Here is a 24,847-nt window from a genome sequence, read left to right on the forward strand (position 1 = left end):
GCAGAGTCTCCCAAGCCTATGCCATAGGGGCCGGTTCTCCCATGACCCAGGTGAGGGGTGGGGCCATTTCTCCCGAGTGCAGGGGCCAACTCTCCCATATAGGGAGTAGACCAGCTCTCTGCCTACAGTGTCCAACTAGGGGCACAGCCAGTTATCCCAGGGCCAGTGAGGGGTAGGACATAGACATGGTCCGCAGCAGCGGCCTGGGCTCTGGTATCACCTTGGCGCCAAGTGACAGCCCAGACCCCTGGCATCATCATGGACTTGGATGGTATCAGACTTTGATGGTATCAGGAGGCACAGCATCAACACAGACCCTGGCTGTGGTAGGGCCATGAAATGTCTAGTTTTTATATGTTGTTAAATTCATTTAGAGAAATTTCACATTCCCCATTATAACATATATATTTTATTCCATTTATTAATAAGAATAGGACAGTTTCATTTTATCAACACATTACATAGAATTTTAGTTTGCTATCTATTCACATTTTGTTAGATTAATCAATAGGTAACTAGTAATTTTATTGCTTTTTGATAATTTTTCCCTTTAAGAGACTTCAAATATATAGGTATAGTGGTATGCCTTTAATCTCAGCATTCTAGAAGTAGGGGTGGGTGGATCTCTATGAGTTCCAGGCCAGCATGGTGTACATAGCAAGTTCTAGACCAGCAAAGGGTATATAATGAGAAACTGTCTCAAAAAATTCTTACTTGAGATATTTATTAATGAAATATATAAGTCCAACTGTATGCTTCAAACTAGGTAAACAATATTTGTATTTTTTTTATTTACCTCCACATTCTTCTGAATCTTCTGTAAACACAACACTATCACCTTACCTTTCTGATTTCTTTAAGATATTCTTGGTGCAAAAGATATTGCTAAAACTTAACAATTTACAAATTTTAAAATTAACGAATATTGTCCTGGCTCAAATACAGTATTTCAAATAATTTTTGAAATTTTAAAGTATTTGTCTCATCAATTACATGTCCTTTTAATATTAATTTCATAACACAATTTAATATCTATGAGATATTTTGTATTCTATAAGTCTAACCGGTTTACCTATAAACATGTAAGATCAAGTTTCACAAATCAATTTTTAAATCTAAGAAAATTTGATGAATATGGAGTTTACATTCATTTCCATTGACTTTTCCTACCATAGCTCAATAAGAGAACTGCTGAAACCCTTGAAAATACAATTATCAAGTCTAGCTCTCTGTCTTGGATAAAATATGTCGAGTTCCCCTTTACCTGTAACATGTAATTATCAAAAACAGATGATATATTTCCCAAGCAGAAACATGTTCAGCTTTCTTCTTGCTCTCCCCACATCTATAAAAATGATGATTCTTTTATATGAGCTCTCTTCTTACTGACCTCCCAACCTTCCCACAGGGAACACTTACTCTCCATGCTCTTGGAACTCTGGTCCTTGGGCTGGTGAAGGGAGCCCTGGGACTCCAGATCACCCCTACCACATCTGCCTCACCTCCAAACTAAGAACAAAATAACTTCAGAGTACTTTCTTCTTTCTCAAAGGATTTGAGGATTATTGACTTACCAGTAATCTCTCACTGTTAACTCCCTAAATGTTGAAAGTTCTTCCAACTCCAAGCAAAAAATGTCTGTTAAATGACTCTCCTCATCTACAGCCTACTGCCCAAGATTTCTAGGCAAATCAGGTTGGTGTCAGAAGGAAACAAAAAATTGATGTCACAGAAATAGAAGCAGGCAAGAATCTTTAGGGTAGGGCCTGGTGAGATGGCAAGGTGTTTAAAGGCTTGCTACTCTTACAGAAAACTCAGATTTGGTTTCCAGCACCCACATGGTGACTCACAATCATCTGTAACTCTAGTTCTAGGTGATCTGTCACCCTCTTCTCCCCTCCATGGACACGGGCATTCACAAGGTACACATACATGTAGGACACTCATATATGTAAAATAAAAATAAATTAATATTTCAACACATAAGAATCTTTGGGATAAACATCTTGATGTTGCCTTTCAGACTTCCCACACAGCTCTGGGGACTTAGCTCTAGCTGACTGAATTGACAAGACAAGCTGGTCTGATAAGAAGTGATGATGTGTTCAATGGCCAGTATCCAAGACATCTCTCATATCATGATGCATAAAACAGATCTTCTGGTAGGAATTCTGACAAGGGCCTCCATGTTAATATTCATCAGTAAATGGATGATTGGGATGTCCATTAAAACTACAATTAGAAAAAAAGAATGCCTAATATAAGAAATTGATTCTTTCTTGTTTTAAAGAAGAATAAGTCCAAATGTAGGTCAGCAATAAAGGCTAGTTTAAGGTGTACTGGTTACTGCTAAAAAGTTCACTTTTTTAAAATATCAAATACAGTGTTTACATATTGTACTGGCTAATTTTATGTCAGCTTTACACAAGTAAGAGTCATCTGAGAGGAGAGAGTCTCAACTGAGAAAATGCCTCCGTAAGATCAAGCTAGAGGGAAGCCAATAGAGTATTTTCTTAATTTCTGCTTGATGTGGGAGGCCACAGTTCACTGGGGGGGAGGGGGTGGTCCTGAGGTTTATAAGAAAGCAGACTGAGCAAGCCATGTAGAGCAAGCCAGTAAGAAAACACTCCTCCATGGCTTCTGCATCAGTTCCTTCCTCCAGGTTCCAGCCCTGCTTAAGTTCCTACCTTTATTGCTTTTGATAGGGAACAGTTGTATGGAACTGTAAGTGAAATAAACCCTTTCCTTCCCAAGTTGCTTTGATCATGCTATTTCTTCACAGCAATAGCAACCCTAACTAATACAGGTAATTAACATGTTAAGTTTATAAATGGAACTTTTATACAGGGTCTCATTTATCCCAGGCTGGCCTCAAGCTCACTATATAGCAGACAATGATTGTGAACTTCTGACCCTCCTGCCTCCAACTCCCACTGTTGGGCTATAGTTGTATACCACCATGCCCAGTTTAAGAATTTAGAATTCCTTATTCTAGAAGCATAGTTTGTAATTTGGTGATGTTCATACTTTATTAGTGACATGAAATATAATTGACAAAGATCTTCTTTTCAGTCTTTATAATTAAACATATAAAAGATAGCAACAATTCCTCTCTGCTTTCCACTCTATCTTTGCGTTATCACTAATTCTTAACATTTTCTATACTAATAAAAAGATTATTAATGGTTTATCTGCTATTTTCTTGAGGACATATAATTTTTAATAGAACTATTCTCATTTTATACACCATTCCATTATTTCTACTGTGAATTTAAATCCCCATGGGCAGAAGAAATACACAACCCTGCCTCTGTCCATTTACAGGATATGTCTTTTCTCAATTCCCACAACTTTACAAAAGGAAGGAAAACTAGACACCATTTATTGGCTTCAAATTCTTCCACAATGTCTCCAAAACCTTCCTTTGGTTTCTTAGCTAACTAATCTAAGACGTCTTTGTTCTCTGCACTGAGATCTCTGTATTTCTGAAAATGCCAAAGAGTACTTTCTGTTCACCTCACACAGACCAACTGGTTTTATACAAAGGTAGCATTTCAGTTCTGAACAAATGTTCATGAAAATGAATTGAGAAAATTGAATCTATTAAAAAATCAATTGACAAGGTATAATTAACAATTCCATATGGGGTAGATACAAGAGTCTAAGACCATGTTATTGAAACAAATGACTTTGATCTGGTTAGCAACAACAACAACAAAAAAAAAAAACCTGAGAAATGTGGGAGCAGGTGCCATAAGCTCACGTTTAGAAATACTTAATTCAGCTATATGGCAAAGTATATGTCCCATGACATAGCTGTAGAAGACAGAAGCCTACACGGAGCTTTAGTTTTAACAAAGGCATTATATTATCTAAAAATTTCAGGGAACTGAGAAGTACAGAGGGTACAAGTGGAAGTCAAGCTGACCCTGGTCCCACCAAAAGAACAGAGCTCTGGAGACAATCTGTAAGAACTCCCAAAGCAACTCATCCCTAACTCAGACTAGCCTTTGTCTTCTTCATATCGAGGTAACTTTTAACACATCACATTTCTACTCAGAAAACAAATTGAAGCAATGTACTGATCAAAGATACTTACAAATCTCCAGAATTGTATCTTAAATTTCTGTTCAAGCCATCTAGGACTTTCATGTCCTCTGAAGTCAACTGGAATTCAAAAACCTATCACAGAAGTAGAAATTTTATTACTTTCATATTCCATATTGCCAATCTGGGAAATCCAAGTAAATTCAACAGAGTAGTGCAGAGGCAATATTGAAAACACAGGAGACATGTCCCAAGTCTCTTGAAGATATCAAGCAAAGCATTCAAACTATTAAGGAATAATAGGTGGAAAAGAAATAAAGCCATGTTCTTATATAAGAGATTAAACCACACAACTACAAACCAAGGAAAAATTAGGAAAGAAACAGAGATGATGTTATTGAAACATATGAACTTAAAATACTGAAAAAACTTTAAAAACTGAATTTTAACAATAGTATTTAGTAAAATGTATGGACAGAGACTCCTACATCCCATTAGAAATTAGAAAATAAGTTTTATATATTTTAATTTATAAATTTCAAATGTGAATGAAGTCATAAGGAAAGAGCATAGGAACTGGCTTAAAAAGATCTTGACTAAATTAGAGATAGATTAAACATGAAAATTATTATCACTAGGCCCCAACACATCTAGACTAATGATTTTATGAATACTACTATATTACTGTAGAATGTGGTAGAAGACAACAGAAAATCAATATCTGAACAGCTGATAAAACTATTAAAGGTAAGATGGACTGTGATGTTTAAGTGTAAGCCACATAAACCCTTTCCTCCAACCCAAGTTGCTTTTGGTCATGGTTTTAAGCCAGCAACAGAAAACTAACTAGGACATCCAGTTAACCCAATGTCAGCCATGTACAAGAGGGACTCTGTGTCAAACAAGGTGAAAAGTGAAAACTGACACCCAAGGTTGTTCTCTCACATCCAGACACACACCATATCATGTCCATACACACGAGAGAGAGAGAGAGAGAGAGAGAGAGAGAGAGAGAGAGAAATATTTTTTAAGTGATCTTACAGATGACAGGAAACAGCAGACATCTCTAGACTACTCCATTCCAACAACAATTGTGATGTATAATGAAGTGCAACCTAAGCTAGTTAGCGAAAGAATAAAAATAAAGGTATAATGAAGGAGAGCTTAGGCAGTTCTACATCAGCACCATCAATAGAGAAGCCTCACTGTCATGCAAATGAGAAAACTCAATCCACAGCAAGATGGGACAACAAATAATATCAGTTGTGGCATATGCCTGAAGATCTGAATTCAATCCCTGAAATCTATAGTGGAAAGAAAAGTGAACTCCTAAAAAGCTGTCACCTGACCTGCACACACTTACACACACACACACACACACACACACACACACACACACACACCACAAATAAATATAATTTCAAAAGAGGCTAAGAAGCACAAAGATGTCCATGAGAGATCACAAAGGACTCATGTTAAGGATATGTGCTGACTAGTCTTATGTCAACCTGACAAAAGCTAGAGTTATCTGATAGGACAGATTTCAATTGAGAAAATGTCTCCAAAATACCCAGATGTAATGTATTTTCTTAATTAGTGATTGATGGTAGATGTACAGCCCATTGTGGGTAATGCCATCCCTGGGCTGGTGGCCCAGGGTTCTATAAGAAAGCAGCCTGAACAAGGCAACAGGAGCAAGCCACTAAGCAGTGTTCATCCATGGCCTCTGAATCAGTTGTTGCCTCCAGGTTGCTGTCCTGTTTGAGTTCCTGTCCTGTCTTCCCTTGATGGTGAACTGTGATGTGGAAACATAAGCCTAATAAGCCCTTTGCTCCCCAAGTTCCTTTTGGTCATGATGTTTCATGACAATAATAATAATCCTAACTAAGACAGGATATTTCACAGATGTTTCAAGGCTTACAGCTCTGTCATCACCTGCATGTTCTCTTTGATCCGCTTCTCATTGAAACTCCTGGCCAGGACTACAATCCCACGCTGCAACAAGTAACGAAGGGCAACCAACGCTGGTGTTTGCTTGTACTTTTTGGCCATGGCACAAAGAACTGGATCATCTAAGAGAACTGGACTCTTTTGGTCCACCCTGGAAAAGAAGGTAAAATACTGAATTCCAGAAGTTCAAATTACCTTAATGATAGGAGGCTTACAGGACAGTACATACTCCAGACCATACATATACAACTGTTCTCCTTGACCCACTAGAGTCAACGTCATCTCGGGGCTTCTCAGAAATTTAAATACCAGCCCCTCTAAGGCAGTTGAGAGTTAATCTAGAAAGTTGTTACAGAACTAAATATATTTCAACAAGACAGTTGAGATTCACTGTTGTCTTTGTTACCTACCATACTGCATCTCGTGAACTTCCCAAAGTACAGTAGGCAACAAGAGCGATATCTTTTGACTTACAATAGTCCAGCATTTTGCTCTGGTTCAGATAAACATGACACTCTACCTGATAAAAAAACAATCAGATTATATGAAGCTTTGATTAATACAAAATGGAAACATCAAAATGAAAGAACTTGAATTGTTAAAAAGTATAACATGAAATTTGAAGTGAAAAAATAACATTAAGTAACAATCATTTTAACAAAATAAATTTAATTCCTCTTTCTTATAGAAAGACATTTTTAAATATATACCTGAGAAGAAATAATTCTATGGACCAGCTCTTAGGTGCTGAATAATCTTTTCCACCTCATGAAGGCTTGAGAAATTCCATAGTGGGAATAGGGGAAGTATTCTTGCAAATTTGGAGACTAAATCACAGTAGAACATGAATTTGGCCAAAGGCTCATGATGGCTTGTGTGAAGACAAAAGAACTAGTTTGGTAGGATTCATATCAATGTAAGAAATCTGTAAGTCCATGAAAATACAGAGAGAAAAGGAAAAGGGCAAGCAAATCCATTTGCTCATGCTGATTCTCACTATGATAATTCAGTCAAAACGTTGGTAGTCAAAGGCAAACTATTAATATTTACATTATCTCATCTAAAATTGAGTTTTATCTTGATTTGTAAAAAAAAAAAATTTTTTAGCAAAATATCATGTAAGAAAAGTAAAAGGGGTTGGTGAAATGACTTAGCAGGTTAAAGCACTTATCATCAAGCCTGATGACCTGATTTCAATTCCTGTGACCCACGTGGTGGAAAAAGAGAACCAACCAATTCCTATAATTCTCTGACTTCCACATATGTGCTGGTGTGTGTGTGTGTGTGTGTGTGTGTGTGTGTGTGTGTGTGTGTGTGTGTGTAAACAGTTGATTTGCTGCTGTCAGGAAACAGGAAGGAGTAGACTATGACATATGTGAAAAGGCTCAAAGTGCTCTGCCCAAAATTCCCATCATGAGTTCACCATAGCCAAGTAAGATATCTCGCAAATCTGGATGAATTTGATAGCTTCCAGTTAATTTCCCTGTAGCTATGACTGTGGTTAATACACCTGAAATCAGAGGTGTCAGGACTCAGGACAAGCGATCTAACATTCATGATTGTACTTTTGTTGATCTTTTACTTTGGCTCCCTAATTCTTTACTGCCTACACTGTCTTCCCAGGACCTTTCTTTCTGTACACAGTCCCCTCCACAGCATCTTTCTTTCTTCATCCAATTGCTTCTCATAGACGGAGAAGAAGTACATCTTCTTCTCAATGACCTCACTATGACTACTGCCTCCTTTGATTATCTTTCCCTGATCTATTTCTTACATCCAATTAGCCCTGAGCTAGCCCTAATGGTCCACTGTCTTTTTCATAGTTGTAATGAAGGGACTTCTATGTCCTCTCAGAAAGATTCCACTTTTAAAATTTCCACCCCATGAAGGTAAAATGGACAGGACTAGACAACACATGGATATGAACAAATTTAGGCATAAAATGTCAAGCAGTGGAAAGGGCTCACCTGATTGCACACAGGCTTGTACTTGAGCCCTGGCTTGTTCAGGATCATCTCCAGCTGCCTGCGGTTAAAGTTGGACACCCCAATGGACTTGGCCAACCCTGCATCCTTACACTTCTCCATGGCCTGTGGTGGGAGAGATAGTGAAGGATAAATTGTGCAGTTGTTCCAAAAAGTGGTGTTAAAAGGGATGCTTTCAAACAATGCTGGGGGAGCTACTGGCTTTGACTGTCTAGAGATGGAGAATTTTTTGGGAAAAATAAGGAGCAAAGGAAGTGAAAGCAAGAAACAATTCCTGTGTCCTTAAGAAACAGGTGACATGAGAGGCCAGGCCAGCTTCCTGAAAACCACCACAACTCCAACTGCTCCTCTTCTCCTCATCACCATATCCCAGCCCACACCTCTGGCAGAAGCCTTCCACCCCACCCAACTCCTGCCTGCCCCACCCACCATAAGCCCAAGTAAACCACCACCCCACCCAACTCTTGCCTGCCCCACCCACCATAAGCCCAAGTGCCCATCCTCTCCTTGCCCCCTGATCCCCACTGCCCAGAGGAAGGCCAGCACATCAAAACCCAGAAAAGTCTGCTCCCCACTGCACCTGGGCTATGCCAGCATAACTTCAACTGTCCCTCCTCTCCTTACCACCAAATCCTGGCCAACACTTCTGGTGAAAGACTTACACCCCATCAGAGGCCAGACCACATCCTGAACCCCAAAGACCAGCTGAACTACCTGAAAACCAGGCAGAAGCATCCTATCTTACCAGAAGCCAGGCCAGCATCTGAATCCCAGAAGACCCCTGGCAAGATCAGAAGCCATGCACAAACCTAACCAGAATGTCAGCCCCAAACTTGGGCAGCAACCCACTGCTGGATCAGAGAGAAAATTCAGGACATCAGAATTAAGCCCCCAACGTGGACAGAGACCCTCTACTCAACCACAGGCTATGGGAGCCAGAAGACCAGAGAGGAAACAAAAATTGAGGAAGAAAACATTCACCCAACAAAGACAAATCCAGAAATTGGCAACCTAGACCTATAATCATTTCAAATCTAGATGCCTAAAAGTAAGTGTAAAAACACAAACAACAACCAGGGTGGTATGTCACCACCAGAGCCCAGCCATCCCACTACAGCAAGCCCTGAATATTCCAACACAGCCAAAGCACAGGAAAACAATCTTAAAACAATCCTTATAGTGAGGATAGAGGTCCTTAAAGAGGAGATGAAAACTCCCATAAAGAACTCCAGGAAAAAAAACAAACAAAATATTGGAGGAAATCAACAAGTCCCTTAAAGAATGCCAGGAAAGCTAAGAAGAAACAGAAAAAAATGTAGAGAAAACTATTCAAGACTCAAGAATTTAGGAAATGGGCCGGGCGGTGGTGGCGCACGCCTTTAGTCCCAGCACTCTGGAGGCAGAGCCAGGCAGATCTCTATGAGTTCAAGGCCAGCCTGGGCTACCAAGTGAGTTCCAGGAAAGGCGCAAAGCTACATGGAGAAACCCTGTCTCGGGGGGGAAAAAAAAAGAATTTAGGAAATGGAAAATAAGGGTAAGCTAAGGAAATACAGATGCAAGCACCACTAACAGAATTTAAGAGATAGATAGAAAAGAGCATCTCAGACATTGAAGATACAATAGAAGAAATTTATCAGCCAAAGAAAATGGTAGATCTAAAAATATCCTAACACAAAGCATCCAGGAAATCTGGGACACCATGAAAAAAATGAAACCTAAGAACAATAGGAACAGAAAAAGGAGACGTATCCCAGCTCAAAAACCCAGAAAATATATTTAACAAAATCATAGAAGAAAATGTCCCTAACCTAAATAAGGACATACCTATAAAGGTGCAAGAAGCTCACAGAACACCAAACAGATTGGATCAGAAAAGAAATTCCCTTAGTCACATAATAATCAAAACAGTAAACACAGAGAATAAAGAATATTAAAAGCTGCAAGGGGAAAATGCCAAGTAACATATAAAGGCAGACCTATAAAAATAATGCACAACTTCTCAAGAGAGACTTTAAAAGCAAGGACCTGGACAGATGTCTTGCAGACTCTAAGAAAACACAGATGCAAGCCCACACTAATATACCCAGCAAAATTTTCAATCAGTACAGATGGAGAAAACAAGATATTTCATGACATAGCAAAATTTAAACAGTATCTATCCACAAATCCAGTCCTTCAGAAAGTACTAAAATGAAAACTCCAACTCAAGAAAGTTAACTGTACCCAAACACAGGGAATAGATAATCTCACAGCAACAAAACCCAAAGAAGGGAAACACACACACACACACACACACACACACACACACACACACACACACACACACGGGAACAATCAGTGGTCATTAATATCTCTCAATATCATTGAAATCAGTATGCCAATAAAAAGACACAGGCTAACAGAATGGATATGAAAACAGAATCCATCCTTCTGCTGCATACAAGAAATACACCTCAACATCAAAGATATTATCTCAGAATAAAGGGTTGAAATAAGATTTCCCAATCAAATGGACCCAACAAGCACTCAGTGTAGCTATCCTAATAGCTAGCAAAATAGACATCAAATCAAAATTAATAGAAAGAGATGAACTCATCAAAGAAAAAGCCACCAAGATGATGTTTCAATTCTGAACATCTATGCCCTAAATGCAAGGGTACCCACATTTGTAAAAGAGACATTACTAAAACTTAAATCACACAAAGAACCCCACACATTAATAGTAGGAGACTTTGACACTCCACTTTCACCAATGGACAGGTCATCCAGACAGAAACTAAACAGAGAAATAATAGTCCTAAATAATAGGACTCAAATGGACCTAAGAGATATCTACAGAACATTACACCCAAACAGAAAATAATATACCTTCTCAGCATCTCGTAGAACTTTGACCAAAATTGACCACATACTCAGGCATAAAGCAAGTCTCAACAGATATAAGAAAATTGAAACAATCCCATGTATCCCATCAAACCACCATGGATCAAAGTTGGATTGCAACAACAACAGAAACAATAGAGAGCCTACAAACTCCTGGAAACTGAACAACTCTACTGAATTACCACTGGTTCAAGGAATAAAAAAAAAGAAAGAAATTAAAGACTTCCTAGAATTCAATGAAAATGAATGCACAACATACCCAAACTTATAGGACATAATGAAAGCAGTGCTAAGAGGAAAGTTCATAACACTAAGTGTCTACATAAAGAAGTTAGAGAGTCCACATACAAGTAACTTAACAGCACACCTGAAAGATCTAGAACAAAAAGAACACTCAAGAGAAGTGTACAGCAAGAAGTAATCAAACCGAGGGCTAAAATCAGTAAAATTGAAATAAAAAGAATAATACAAAGAATCAATGAAACAAAAAGTTAGTTCTTTGAGCAAATCTACAAAATAGACAAATTTCATCCAAACTAACTAAAACACACAGAGAGAAAATCCAAATTAAACAAATCAGAAACAAAGGGGGAACTCCAAAGAATCACAAGGTCATACTTCAAAAACCTATACTACACAAAATTGGAAAATCTAAAAGAAATGGGCAAATTTCTTGATAGATGCCACTTACCAAAGTTAAATCAAGATCAGATGAACAATTTAAATAGACCTATATTCCACAAGGAAATATAAGCACTCATTAAAGTTTTTACAACCAAAAAAATCCCAGGGCTAGATGGTTTCAGCATAGAATTCTACCAGACCTTCAAAGAAGAGCTAATACCAATATCCCTCAACTTATTTCCCAAAACAGAAAGAGAAGAAACATTGCCAAATTCATTTTGTGAGGCCACAGTCACTTTGATACCCAAACCACACAGACTCAAAAAAAAAAAGAGAATTACAGATCAACATCCCTCATGAACATAGATACAAAAATATCAATAAAGTACTCACAAACGAATCCAAGAATGCATCAAAAAGATCATCCACCACGATTAAGTAGGCTTCATCCCAGATATGCAGGGATGGTTTAACACACAAAAATCTGTCAATGTAATCCACCATATAAACAAACTGAACAACCAAAAAAAAAAACACATGATCATCTCATTAGATACTGAAAAAGCCTTTGACAAAGTCCAACACCCCTTCATGATAAAAATCTTGGAGAGATCTGGATTATGAGGTATATACCTAAACATAATAAAAGCAGTATACAGCAAGCTGGCAGCCAACATCAAATTAAATGGAGAGAAACTCAAAGCAGTGCCACTCAAATCAGGAACAAGACAAGGCTGTCCACTCTCTCCATATCTATTCAATATAGTTCTTGAAGTTCTAGCTAGAGCAATAAGACAATTGAAAGATATCAAGGGAATACAAATTGGAAAGGAAGAAGTCAAAGTATCATTATTTGTGATGATATTTAAGTATACATAAGCAACAAAAATTACACCAGGTAACTCCTACAGCTGATAAATACCTTTAGTGAAGTGGCAGGATACAAGATTAACTAAAAAAAAAAAAATTCAGTAATCCTCCAATATACAAGCAATAAACAGGCTGAGAAAGAAATCAGGGAAACCACACCCTTCACAATAGCTACAAATAATACAAAATATCTTGGTGTAACTCTAACCAAGCAAATGAAAGACATTTATGACAAAAATTTCAGATCGTTGAAGAAAGAAATTTGAGAGGATATTGGAAGATGGAAAGATCTCCATGCTCATGAATCAGTAGGATAAACACAGTAAAAATGGCCATCTTACCAAAAGCAATCTACAGATTCAACCCAATCCCCATTAAAATCCCAACAGAAATCTTTATAGACCTTGAAAGGACAATTCTCGACTTCATATGGAAAAACAAAAAACCCAAGATAGCTAAAACAATTGTGAACAATAAAAGAACTTCTGGAAGTATCACCATCACTGGTTTTAAGCTTTACTACAGAGCTATAGTAATAAAGTCTACATGACATTGCCATAAAAATAGACAGGTGGATCAATGGAACTGAATCAAAGACACAGATGTAAATACACACATCAATGGACACCTGATTTTCAACAAAGAAGCCAAAATTGTACAATGGAAAAAGAAAGCATCTTCAACAAACGGGGCTGGAATAACTGGGTGTCAGAATGTAGAAGAATGCAAAAAAATCTATATCTATCACCCTGCACGAAACTCAAGTTCAAGTGGAACAATACTTCAATATAAATCCAGATACACTGAACCTGATATAAGAAAAAATGGGGAAAACCTTGAACACATTGGCACAGGAAACAACTTCCTGAATAGAACACCATAGAGCAGACACTAAGATCCACAATTAATGAGTGGGACTTCATACAACTGAAAAGCTTCTGTAAGGCAAAGGACACCATCAATAGGACAAAATGGCAGCTTGCAGAATGGAAAAACATCTTCACCAACCCCACATCTGACAGAGAGCCAATTTCTAAAATATATAAAGGACTCAAGAAACTAGACATTAAAAAAAAAGTAATTCAACTAAAAATGAGGTACAGATCTAAACAGAGTTTTCAACAGAAAATATCAAATGGCTGAAAAACAATTAAAGAGATGTTTAACATCCTTAGCAGTCAGGGAAATGCAAATCAAAGTGACTCTGAGATTACATCCTTACACCTGCCAGAATGTCTAAGGTCAAAAACATAAGCAAGAGCTCACGCTGGAAAGAACCTACAGCAAAGGGGAGACTCTTACATTGCTGGTGGGAGTGCAAACTCATACAGTCACTTTGGAAATCAGTGTGGTAGTTTCTCAAAAAATTGGGAATCAATCTATGACCAAGCTGTACCACCCTTGGGCATAACCCAAAGGATGTTCAATCATACCACAAGGACACTTGCTCAACTATGTTCATAGCAGCATTTTTTTGTAATAGCCAGAACCTAGAAACAACCTAGATGTCCCTCAACTGAAGACTGGATGAAGAAAATGTGGTACATTTTACACAATGGAGTATTTATTACACAGCTGTTAAAAAATAGTGACACCATGAAATTTGAAGGAAAATGGGTGGAATTAGAAAAAAAATCATCCTGGATGAGGTAACCCAGGCCCAGAAGACAAACATGGTATGTACTCACTTATAAGTAAATATTATCTGTAAAGGATAACCATGCTGTAATTCACAGACCCAGGGAAGTTAGGAGAAGATGCTTGGATCTCCCTGGGAAGGGGAAATATAAGAGATTTCATGGGTGGACTGGGGTCAGGTAGGGATGGGAACATGAAGGATCAGGTGAGGGCCATGTGGGAGGGAGAGTACTGAAAGAGTGGACTTAAGGGGGGCCATTCCAGGGTAGGTGGAAACCTGGTGCAAGGGAAACTCCCAGAAATCTACAAGGATGACCTCAGCTAAGATTCCTAGCAAAAGGGGATATGCAACCTCCTGTGACCAGGCAAGAATACCAGTGGAGGGATTGGGACACCAACCCAGCCACATAACCTTTGACCTATAGTCTGTCCAGCCTATGGGATGTGCTAGAATAAGGGTGATACAGAGATTATGGGAGTAGCTAATCAATGACTGGTCCAGTCTGAAACTCATGCCAGGAGAGTTATAGTGAGCCCACCCCTGACACTGCCTGGAACACCAGGACCCAGAGGCTGGATGGCCCTGAGACCTAGGATAGAACCAAACATGACTGGAGAGAAAGGAAGTCAATGTAATGATGCCTAATGATATTTTCCTATGCTCATAGATCAGTGCCTATCCCAATAGTCATCAGAGAGACCTCATCCAGCATCTGATGGGAACAAATGCAGTGCCTACAATCAAACATAATGCCAGGCTTGGAAATCCTGCTGAAGAGATGGAGGGAGAATTGTAGGAGCCAGAGGGGTCAAGGACATCACAAGGAAAACCCAAAGAGTCAATTAACCTGGTCTCATAGGAGCTCACAGAGACTGAACCAACAACCAGGGAGCCTGCATGGGACTGACCTGGGCCCTCTGCATATATATGAAAGTTGTGTGTGTAGCTTGTTTTCTTGTAGGACTCCTAACAGTGGGAGCAGGGGCTGTCTCTGACTCTTTTGTTGACTTTTGGGGACCTATTCCTCATACTGGGTTGCCTTGCCTAGCCTTAATACAAGGTGAGGTGATTAATCTTACCACAATTTGATATGCCATGTTTTGTCAATGTCCATGGGAGGCCTGCCCTTTTCTAAACAAAATCAGAGAAAGAGTGGATGGGGTGGGGGGGGGGGGGGTGCAGAGGCAGGGATGATTGGGAGGGACTTGGTGGAGAGAAGGGAGAGGAAACGGTGGCTGGGTTGTATGGACGGACAGATAAGAAATGGGTAACATTGCAACATTTGGTTGGAAAGAGATTCCTAAGCCCATGCCCTCAGTTCTTCTCCATTACTATTATTTTCCAGCCATGATTTCCCCAATAACTCCATCAAAACCCCTCTTGTGAAAGCTACACACTTCTAGATTGAGCCACATGTATTCTGTTCTCACACATGGAGGTAATACCTGACTCATCCTCTCACAATCTGTGTCCTTTCCTCTAAGGACTCACCTCCCATGTGTCACAGAGATCCACAGGGTCTACCAACAGATTTCCATGTTCGTCTTTTGGAATAACTTTATCTCCAGGCTGCAATAGAATCATTCATTTTAAAGACTTCATTGAAAGTCATGTCACCACATTTGGTCACACTGCCAACTACTCCAGAGTCTGGGCCATGAAGCCTTCCCCAGTAAGTAGGACATTACTTTAGATATTTTCAGTGAAAAGGGACTAAACTTAAAGATTGGCATATCCTAATCTTTTATATTTTCCTTATGCTTAATAGATGCTTTTCTCAAAGTCCTAATGGTGTCCTGTATGACTTCAATTATTATTTCAGCCCCTGTATTTCCCTATAGAAAAATGCTTCTTTCTTTTTGGCAAATCCAGGCATTATATGGATTTAGTATCTGGCAAAAATGGATTATGATTTGAGCAACACAGTTCCTTTTCACAATGGACACATGATTATGAAAGGGCATGCACAATTAAATTGAGCCATCAGTCAGACTTTCTTTTCAGGATTAAAGTGGGTTAGAAAGCCAGAGTAGCTCTCAAGTTTTACCAACCATGAATTTTGAATTGCCACAAGACCATATCTTCTACTAGTAGCAAATTAAAACCCCAAACTAAATAAACAGCATAAGAAATGGAGAAAATACTTCTGAAGCTGATGGTATTCATACCTTTAAATGTAGTCCTGGCTTGAACTTCCCAGTTTGTAACATAATAGCCTCCATTGCACAAACTAGCTTAAGTTTTTCACATAATTTTATAGCAAGAAATCTGCATAACACAGTTATTAATTGTTAAATGCCATCTACAAAACCCCACCACCATGAAATTATCAAGAGAAATAATCTTCAATCGCCAAGTCTCCAAGGGCTGGTAGTATGAGAACCAGATGTTCTGGTCGGCTTTCTGTTGCTATTATTAACATCATGATTCAAAACAACCTGAGAGGAAAGGGTTTATTTAATGTCTTACACTTCCAGACCACAATCCATCATTGAGGGAAGTCAGGACACAGATTCAAGCAGAAACTGAAGCAGAAAACATAGAGGAATGCTGCTCCCAGGTTCAAACCCTTCCTCATTCATCAGCTAGCTGCCTTATACAGGCCAGGACCACCTGCAGAGGGATGGCATTTCCCACAGTGGGGTGATCTCTCTCACCTCAATCCAGTCAAGATAATTTCTCAAAGACATGGCCTCAGGCAAATCTGAGCAATTCCCCAACTGAGACTCCCTCAGATGACTCTGGGCCCTGTCAAGTTGACAGCTAAAGCCAACTAGAACACCTACCCAGACTGCGTACCACCAGGTCTGCTTCCAAAGTTCAATGATGAGAGATGATGTAAAGCGTATTTACATCATCTACATGTATTTACATGATGTAAAACGCCTCATTGTGAAGCATATGTATGCAGTTTTATCAATCTCCAGAATTGCATGTAAACACCTTCAAAAGACTAAGATGGCCCAGTGGGTAAAGCATTGGACTTGAAAGCCTAAGGACCTGAGTTTGACCTTCAGGACTTATGTAAAACAATAAACAGAAAACAAAACATAAAGCCAGCTGTGGTGGTACATGTTTGCAATCCTAAGACTGGGAAGATGTAGACAGGTAGATTCCTGGGGCTAATTGTCTACTCAGTCTAGCCTATTCAGAATTCTAGACCTGGGAAAGACCTTGTCTCAAACAAGTTGTGGATGGCATCTGAAGAACAACACCAGTGACTGTTTTCTGTCCTTCATAAAAATAAGCACACACATGCGTGTGCAAGCACACACATGTGTACTTGCGTATAAATAAACTCACACGCACACATACACACACACAAAAAAAAAAACAAGAACTATGCCTTGAACTATGGTTATTGGGTTTTTCCCAAGTTTCTAATGCAAAAGGTTTTCTTTCACAAGCAGGAAGTAGTGTTTCAAGGCTGGAAAAATAACTCAATAAAATGGGACTTGGGAATTACTGTTTAGGATTTTCATCAAAATAATCCATACATTCAACTAAGGATATAAATATTAAATTGCCACATAACTATTGGCTATACGAGCATCATTAGTGAAATAATTTTAAACACAGTGATTGCTCACCTGCAAAGGCATTGGGAAATGAATAATGTACAGATCAACATAGTCCAATTGGGCTTTCTTCAGTGACATTTCCAAGCAAGACCGAACCAATTCTGGTCGATGGAAAGTGCTCCAGAGCTGCCAAAGTTAAAGAATGAAACTTTAAACTCAAGAGTTCACTTTCTTTTATTGGATTACTTCATCTAACAAGGAGACATTTTCCTACAGTTGGAAATACACTCCCTGCTTTTCTTTCTCTCCATTGGGTTTTCACATATAAACTTCAATGTGTGTGTAGTCCAATGCCCTACCACCAAGCTATGTAACTGAACATCAGTATATACTTTATTATTGTCCTTTTATCTACTGAACGTGGAATGGAATGTTGAAAGAGAAAGAATTGTTTTCTCTAATAATACTGCTGAGTTTACAAAGTAATTCACAAGATTGGTCTAAATCACTCATCCATTCAAGAACACAGGAAGAACTAGTACATAACTGAAGGTTATGGGAAAACCCGTTTGGAGGTGTATTAGTGTGTGCTGAACTTAACTGATTAAACTTTAGCTATGCCTTTAGTGAACAAGCACTCCCGGAAAGAAGCTGTGTCTGCAGAGATTGACTGGCTGATTGGAACTTCAGCACTGTGGTGCAATTAAAATGCTGCAGGTCCAGAGGCTAACTATCTTATCTTGGGCTAGCCCTCTGGAACGGCCATTGCTCATTCACCTCTGTGTGAGAACTAGCATCTTGTGACTAATAGACAAAAACTATTGAGACTATATTAACTTATCAGACTACTAGTTTCCACTAATCCGAAAGCTAAGAATGTCATCCATATCATGTTAAGCCGGTAGAAAATTTCCCTCATCTTACCCTACTTTGCCTCTCTGGTGTACTCACCAATGTATTTTAAATGTGCATTGATTTATGACTTTCTTTTTTCTGTAAAAATATAAAAACTTCATGAAACTGCTTCCATGTTAGAAAATAGAACTTGAGGTAACCTGTGTTCCTAAGCCATGGTTACTGAAAATGGTTCCAAAATAAACTATCTGTTAATTGCTTTAATATTAGATCTATTGTTCTTAAGACACTATAGTCTGCATATAATATACTTTCATATACTATCCTTCTGTGTGAACTCTGTTCTCATAAAACTTAGTTTTCTAGCCTTGGATAAATGCCTGCCCAAGAAATGTCTCAGAAAGATGTGTCCTCTTTTCCCCTGCTCCTCAACAATGAAGCTTGGTGTGCTCAAGGGCATTGTGCAAACAGCCCCTATTTGTCCATGACCTTCTGCCTTCTGAGCACATTGGTGATGGTGATGAGACGTGGCTCTGTTTTTCATTGTTTCTCTCCCTGAGGTAACTGGAATAAAAGCTCTACAGAATGCCAGTAAAGGCACTCCAGAGCAGCACAACCTACAGTCCCCTGGTTCTGTTGAATCTCAAATTCCACCTTACTTCCTCAGCAATGTTCACCGTGGAGTCATGGTCAAGCTCTGCTGCATTTTACATTTCATGATGAACTACACAGCTTTGACCTGAGATTCAGAACAGTTTATTTACACGAAAGTCATAAATTTTAACTCTATAATGATAATGAAGACATATTTATCTATTTTTATCCCTAGCTTCAATACATGAATGTGTGTGAATAAAATGTATACCAATAAGTAATGATATATGAAACAGGTATTGATCCAAACATACATTGTCTCCTCAGTTCAGCCACATTAAATATGCCCACAAGCATCCCATGTACAAAATACCTTTGAAGTATAGAATATATCTTCTCTCTTCACAGTGCCATCTGCAATCTTGCTTCTAATGGCCTGTCCTACTTCCTCTTCTATCTCATACAAATATGCAGAATCAAAATGCCGGAATCCAGCATCTATAGCTATTTTGGTAGCCTTGATAAGTTCACTCTTAGGAACCTAAAGGAGCAACCAAAAATAGTACATGTGTAATGAAGACATTTCAAACACAAACAATGGCTTTCCAGTGAATCAACTTCTCCTTCTTGGAGCTGCTCTGTATGTGTAGGAATGAGCCTATTCCAATTTTTCTGGATCTCTTCCCATCAGCCCCAGAGGTGGGCGTCCCTGAAATGTCCTCAGTCCTAAGCAATCACTGCATCACTGGTGTTAGGATTCTGCCCCCACTCCAGCTACATGACTACACATGTGCAGTTCAGGAGCTAAGCAAAGGATCTTGTGTCTTACGTCATCAGTGTGCACCGGTGATTATGTGCACACAGCGTGGTCACACAATCAGTGCATGCATGGTGTACCTCCATAAGCCTGCCTGCACATGTGCAAGGGAATCCTTAAAGAGCAGACATAGACTCCCCCTCCTCTCTGCTCTGTTCTCTCCTGCCCCACTATCTCTATCTCTCTGTCCCTCTCTCTGCTCTCTGCATGTGCTTCTTCCCCAGGCCTGGTTCTTTTAGTCCTACCCCACTTCCTCCTAATAAAGCTCTGATACTGGGTTTTGTCATGGCTCATGACTCATGACCTTCCCACATAGTAACCAGAGACATTTGACATTTTTAAAAAACAACATTGGTGCCATAATTCAGATCTTCCTAATGCTGTCCTCAAACCATTGGGATCATAATAATCCAATGGCTCTCTAGCCAGAGATCAGTTTACAGCCTGCCTCAGAGTGGGTCATCCTAAAGCTGTCCTCAAGCCAGCAAACTATCAAAAAAAAATTCAAGACATGGAATAAAATCTATCTCTTGTCTCCCAGAGCTCCCTAACATTAGGGCTAAAACTTAAGCATTTGGAGAGCAAGGCTCCTGACCCCACAGGCAGAAGTTTCAGCTGTGGCATTTAAGGTGTGCCATGGGAGAAATGAAAAAAAACCCATAAACAGAATTGCCAAATGCTGGCACATGACATTCCAGTAGCTGCACAAGGGCTTCCAGGTCCCTGTTTTAGAAGGTCACACAGGCTAGTGGGTGCCCTGCCGGGTCATCAATTGAGCCTTGTTCAAAGTGCCACCTAGAGAGACTGGTCAGCTGACTGCCCCCAGGCACGGAGTGGCAGACCTCCTAGGCTTGGCTACAGGCTTGCAGGGAACCCAGGATGCAGCATGGGGGTGATCTGTCTCTTCCTGTTGGACACCGAGCCACTTAATCAGTCCTGAGGGAATTTTGAGGTCCCACCTCTCCTTCTTGTTTCTCTATTGTTGAGGTAGGGGAACAGCCTTACCCACCTCACCAGACTTAATTGTACTTTCAGGGTCACTTGATGGGAAAAGATTTTTCAGTTTTCATTTCATTTGCTCCCTCCATGTGCCTCACTCCAGACCAGTCAGTAGTGCTTCCCATGCACAGTGACACAGACAGGGCCCTGCTCTCTCTCAAGACATCAGGATCCACTGCCTTGTCACCAATTCCAGAAGAATGAGGTCTCACCCCACAAGTTTTTTCTCTTTCTCGTTCCCTCTTCTAATTAACTACTCAGCTAATTGTTACAGGATCACCATAGAGCTGAGGACCATCAGATATACTCAGGTGGTAAGGAACAGAAGCAGTTAAAAGGTATTTACACCTCCAGACCAAAAAAAGTCTGGGTTCTGCAAAAAACAGACTCTAATATAACCATCCATTACCGTTAAATGTTCTCAGCAATTGAACACCTGTGTCTCCTAGATGCTAAACTAATAAAGGAAACAGGTACCTTAAAATAATCTATCTCTGATAAGGCTCATCTCAGGTAAAAATTAAAAACATGTTCCAAGGGCAAGAGAGATGGCTCAGCGGTTAAGAGCACTGGCTGCTCTTCCAGAGGATCATCCTCTTCCGAGGACCCTGGTTCAATTCCCAGCACCCACATGGCAGCTCACAACTGTCTGTAACTCCTGTTCCAGGGGATCTAACACCCTCACACAGACACACATACAGGCCAAACATCAATGCACATAAAATAAATTAACTAAAAAAAAACATGTTCCAATCTCTCTCTCTCTCTCTCTCTCTCTCTCTCTCTCTCTCTCTCTCTCTCTCTCTCTCTCTCTCTCTCTCTCTCTCTCATTAGCACTAAACAATATAAGCAGAGTACCAAACACTACAATGGTCACCAGCCCAAGACTTTAAACTTTCTCATGGCCGCTTCTTAATATGTTCAAATTTTTTTCTAAGCTCCAGAATCTGGACAGGTCGGATCTACTTCAGATAAGTGCCAAACCCACTTTCCTGGTCTTGGGACCCCCTCTATCACCCTGGGAACACCCAACGTAAAATAGTAGTAGTAGTAGTAATAATAATAATTCTTTCTTCTAAGCTTTTCTCTGTCTCACCAGTATCCTGTCAAACACAAGCAGCCAAAGAGTTCCAAGCCAGGAAAGACAGCTCTGAGGTGGCAGACAACAACCCACCATCCCAGGATACCTGTCTACCTCAGAAGTCCCCCTTCCCTATCCCCCCAAGAGTCAACTGACACCCACCAAGTCAGCTGGAAGCAATTTTTGTGGGAGAAACGATGCCCCTATTCCTGATCACCCGCTTTTTTATAATAAGCAAATGTCTGGAATGTTAGGATTCTGCCCCCACTCCAGCTGCATGACCACACATGTGCAGTTCAGGAGCTAAGCAAGGAGTCCTGTGTTTTACATCATCAGTGCACACCGGTGATTATATGCCTGCAGCGTGGTCACACAATCAGTGCATGCATGGTGTACCTCCATAAGCCTACCTGCACATGTGCAAGGGAATCCTTCAAGAACCAGATACAGACTCCCCCTCCTTTCTGCTCTGTTCTCTCCTGCCCCACTATCTCTATCTCTCTGTCCCTCTCTCTGCTCTCTGCGTGTGCTTTTTACCCAGGCCTGGTTCCTTTGGTCCCCCCACTTCCTCCTAATAAAGCTCTGATACTGGGTTTTGTCGTGGCTCATACCTCATGACCGTTTCTCACAGTAACCAGTGCCGCTTATCATTTTTAAAAAACAACTGGCACTAAAATTCCTGAAAAATATCCCCTCATTCAGTGATTTGATCAAAGGACTCATAGACAGTATAGGAAGACAGGAAGACTTATAAGGATAGGATACAGGAAGAAAAAGGAGCCTCTCATCCTGGAGTCTGTCTGTCTGAAGCCTCTTAACCAGCTGAGAATCAAGAATTCCAGCACATTTAGCAACATGCGCTGTGATGGCTATAATATTAGAGCATTCCTTTCATATTCAGATATACTGTCTTAAAATAGCAATAAATTTGGATTAAGTCCTGGCATGTCTATGTCTTGGAGACATTGTTAATTTTCTCACATATTTTCTGGGTATCTCAAACAAGACTGTTAACTTTGTGTACAATAAAGATGTCTTGTTTCATGGATCCCTATGAAATAGTTTCACTTTATCAGTTGTGATCCTGCCATGTACCCTTCAGAAACCACTCCCTGAAGTCATTTAAATATCTTATCAATGCTTTGAAGATAATAACTTCTCTTAAATGGTATATATGGCTACTATAAAAAAAGGGTGGCATTATCTTGAAAAGCCCACACCTACACTTGGGTGTATCATATTCTTACTCTTAATAGCCCATGCTTAAATCTATGTTTTAAAGTGTGCTTTAGGACTGGGCAAATGGCTCAGTTTTTAAAAATGCTTGTTGCCCAAGATGAGATCCTGAGGTTGATCCCCCAAACTCATGTAAAAAATGGGGTGTGGCTGTACATACACACTTGTCATCTCAGAGCTGAGGAAGCAGAGGCAGACAGATCTATCAGGCCTACTCAGTCTGATGCAATCAATCTTCCTAAAATATTATAATCTTCTTTGAGAGTTTTCCATTTAAAAAATTGTTTTCTTCTTATATGTGTGATAGTTTTGTCTACATGTATGTTTATGCATCACTTGTCTGGTGCCAACAGAGTCAAGAAGGGGATGTTGGATGCCTTGGAACTGGAGTTACAAACAGTTGTAAGACACCGTGTGGTTGCTGGTACTTGAATTCCTCTGCAAGAGTAGCCAGTACTCTTAACCACTAAACAATCTTTCCAGCTCCAACAGTTTTCCCTTTGGCCTCTCTTGAGCACAGCCCTGTAATTCTCAAGGTTGTACTGACCTGTGCAGATGTACTGAGACTGCAGATGTTGTAATAGCTTTGCTCCTTACCTCTCTTTCAAGCTATGTATGCTGAGGAATAAAAATTCCTATCAAAAGAGGTAAAGATATCTCTGTGATTATGTCTTCTGCATGAGAAAACTGTGATTCTAGCTTTAAGTAATAGCCCTTGCCACTCACTGAATAAGCAAAGGATAAAATGAGAATGGAAACATTTTCCCATGAGAACCTCCTATAGTATTTTGATTCAAATGTCATGAATAGGAACGTGGAGCAAGAATTTAAGGTGCTTTCTTAAAGTATAGTACACCCATAAAATGTTTTATTTTCTTTTTAGATAAGTGTTTCTGTAGTGAAAGTAGAAAATAAAACTTATTTCATCATAGGTCTGGAATTTGCACCGTGATGCTCAGTCCCTGCTTATCAGCAGAACACAATAAGCTCATCATTTTTCATAAGCCGTATCTCTAGTGAATTCTACCAAAAAATATTTTATCTGGATCTTATCTAATAGAGAGGAGTAATTATTTGAATCACAGAAATAATCCATGTCACTAATCCCGTTGTAATTAAACTCAAAGCATAACAGTTGCACTGATAGCTGCTTTCCACTTACTGCCCAACAGGCTGAAACTAAAGCAAAAACAGAGCCCAGAATAAATGGTACTGTCCACATAAGTCCCCAAGGAACAGTTACAAGACTGCCTTCTGTATCACATGTGGCTAGATTCTGTGAGTTTGCTTCACACAGGAGCAAATCTGAAAGTCCCCTTCAGTTTCCACACATCCTTGATTTTTTTTTTTTATAAACCCTTAACCCCAAGACACAATTGTTACCTTCTGAGGCACAGTGGTTCCGAACCCCAGTACAGGGATGAAGTGACCATCGTTTAGTGCCACACGCTGAGATACAGAACTCATAGCTTGTTACTCATGCACCTAAGCAGGTCTTCAGCCTTCTGATTGCATGGGCTACAGGTCAGCAAAATGTGACAGCTTCTTAACTATTCACTGGGAAGTCAAACAGTGGCATGTGGGAGGAGCCGCTTAAAGCAATAGTCCACAGATAAAGAAGAGAGCTAGAGGCTGCTTGCATTTTTATGAAAGTGAACTCCAACAAATTACTAGACGGTGAAAATGAAACCATGAATTTCTCGTAGAAGAAAAGACTCTGTTTACAGTCCACAGTTTAACTAACAA

The 24,847-nt window shown here is 39.6% G+C and overlaps 1 protein-coding gene across 2 annotated transcripts; it reads right to left on the reverse strand.

Moving 5' to 3' along the window:
- Nucleotides 1–2,189: 2,189 nt before the first annotated feature.
- Nucleotides 2,190–24,568, reverse strand: LOC128103541 (3-alpha-hydroxysteroid dehydrogenase-like). Of its 2 annotated transcripts, XM_052728019.1 has the most exons (9): nucleotides 24,485–24,568; nucleotides 19,342–19,509; nucleotides 17,589–17,705; nucleotides 15,490–15,567; nucleotides 7,965–8,087; nucleotides 6,408–6,517; nucleotides 5,983–6,148; nucleotides 4,100–4,182; nucleotides 2,190–2,232 (listed from the first exon to the last, which is right to left on the reverse strand). In XM_052728019.1, the coding sequence occupies exons 1-9, from the start codon at nucleotides 24,566–24,568 to the stop codon at nucleotides 2,190–2,192; spliced, it is 972 nt and encodes a 323-aa protein (XP_052583979.1). The 2 variants fall into 2 exon arrangements, with proteins under 2 accessions (XP_052583979.1, XP_052583980.1); XM_052728020.1 differs by lacking the exon at nucleotides 15,490–15,567.
- Nucleotides 24,569–24,847: the final 279 nt, after the last annotated feature.

This window comes from Peromyscus californicus, unplaced genomic scaffold (assembly GCF_007827085.1).
Source record: "Peromyscus californicus insignis strain IS unplaced genomic scaffold, ASM782708v3 Scaffold_8__1_contigs__length_139910024, whole genome shotgun sequence".
NCBI lineage: Eukaryota > Metazoa > Chordata > Mammalia > Rodentia > Cricetidae > Peromyscus > Peromyscus californicus.

Bases quoted from the DNA above. Each gene is read 5' to 3' on its own strand.
- LOC128103541 (XM_052728019.1), bottom strand. From the start codon at position 24,568: ATGAGTTCTGTATCTCAGCGTGTGGCACTAAACGATGGTCACTTCATC. The intron at 15,568-17,588 runs GTGAGCAATCAC...ATTCTATTGCAG, and splicing joins ATTTCCCAATGCCTTTGCAG to CCTGGAGATAAAGTTATTCC. The intron at 2,233-4,099 runs GTAAGTATCTTT...TTCTAATTGTAG, and splicing joins AGATACAATTCTGGAGATTT to TTTTAATGGACATCCCAATC.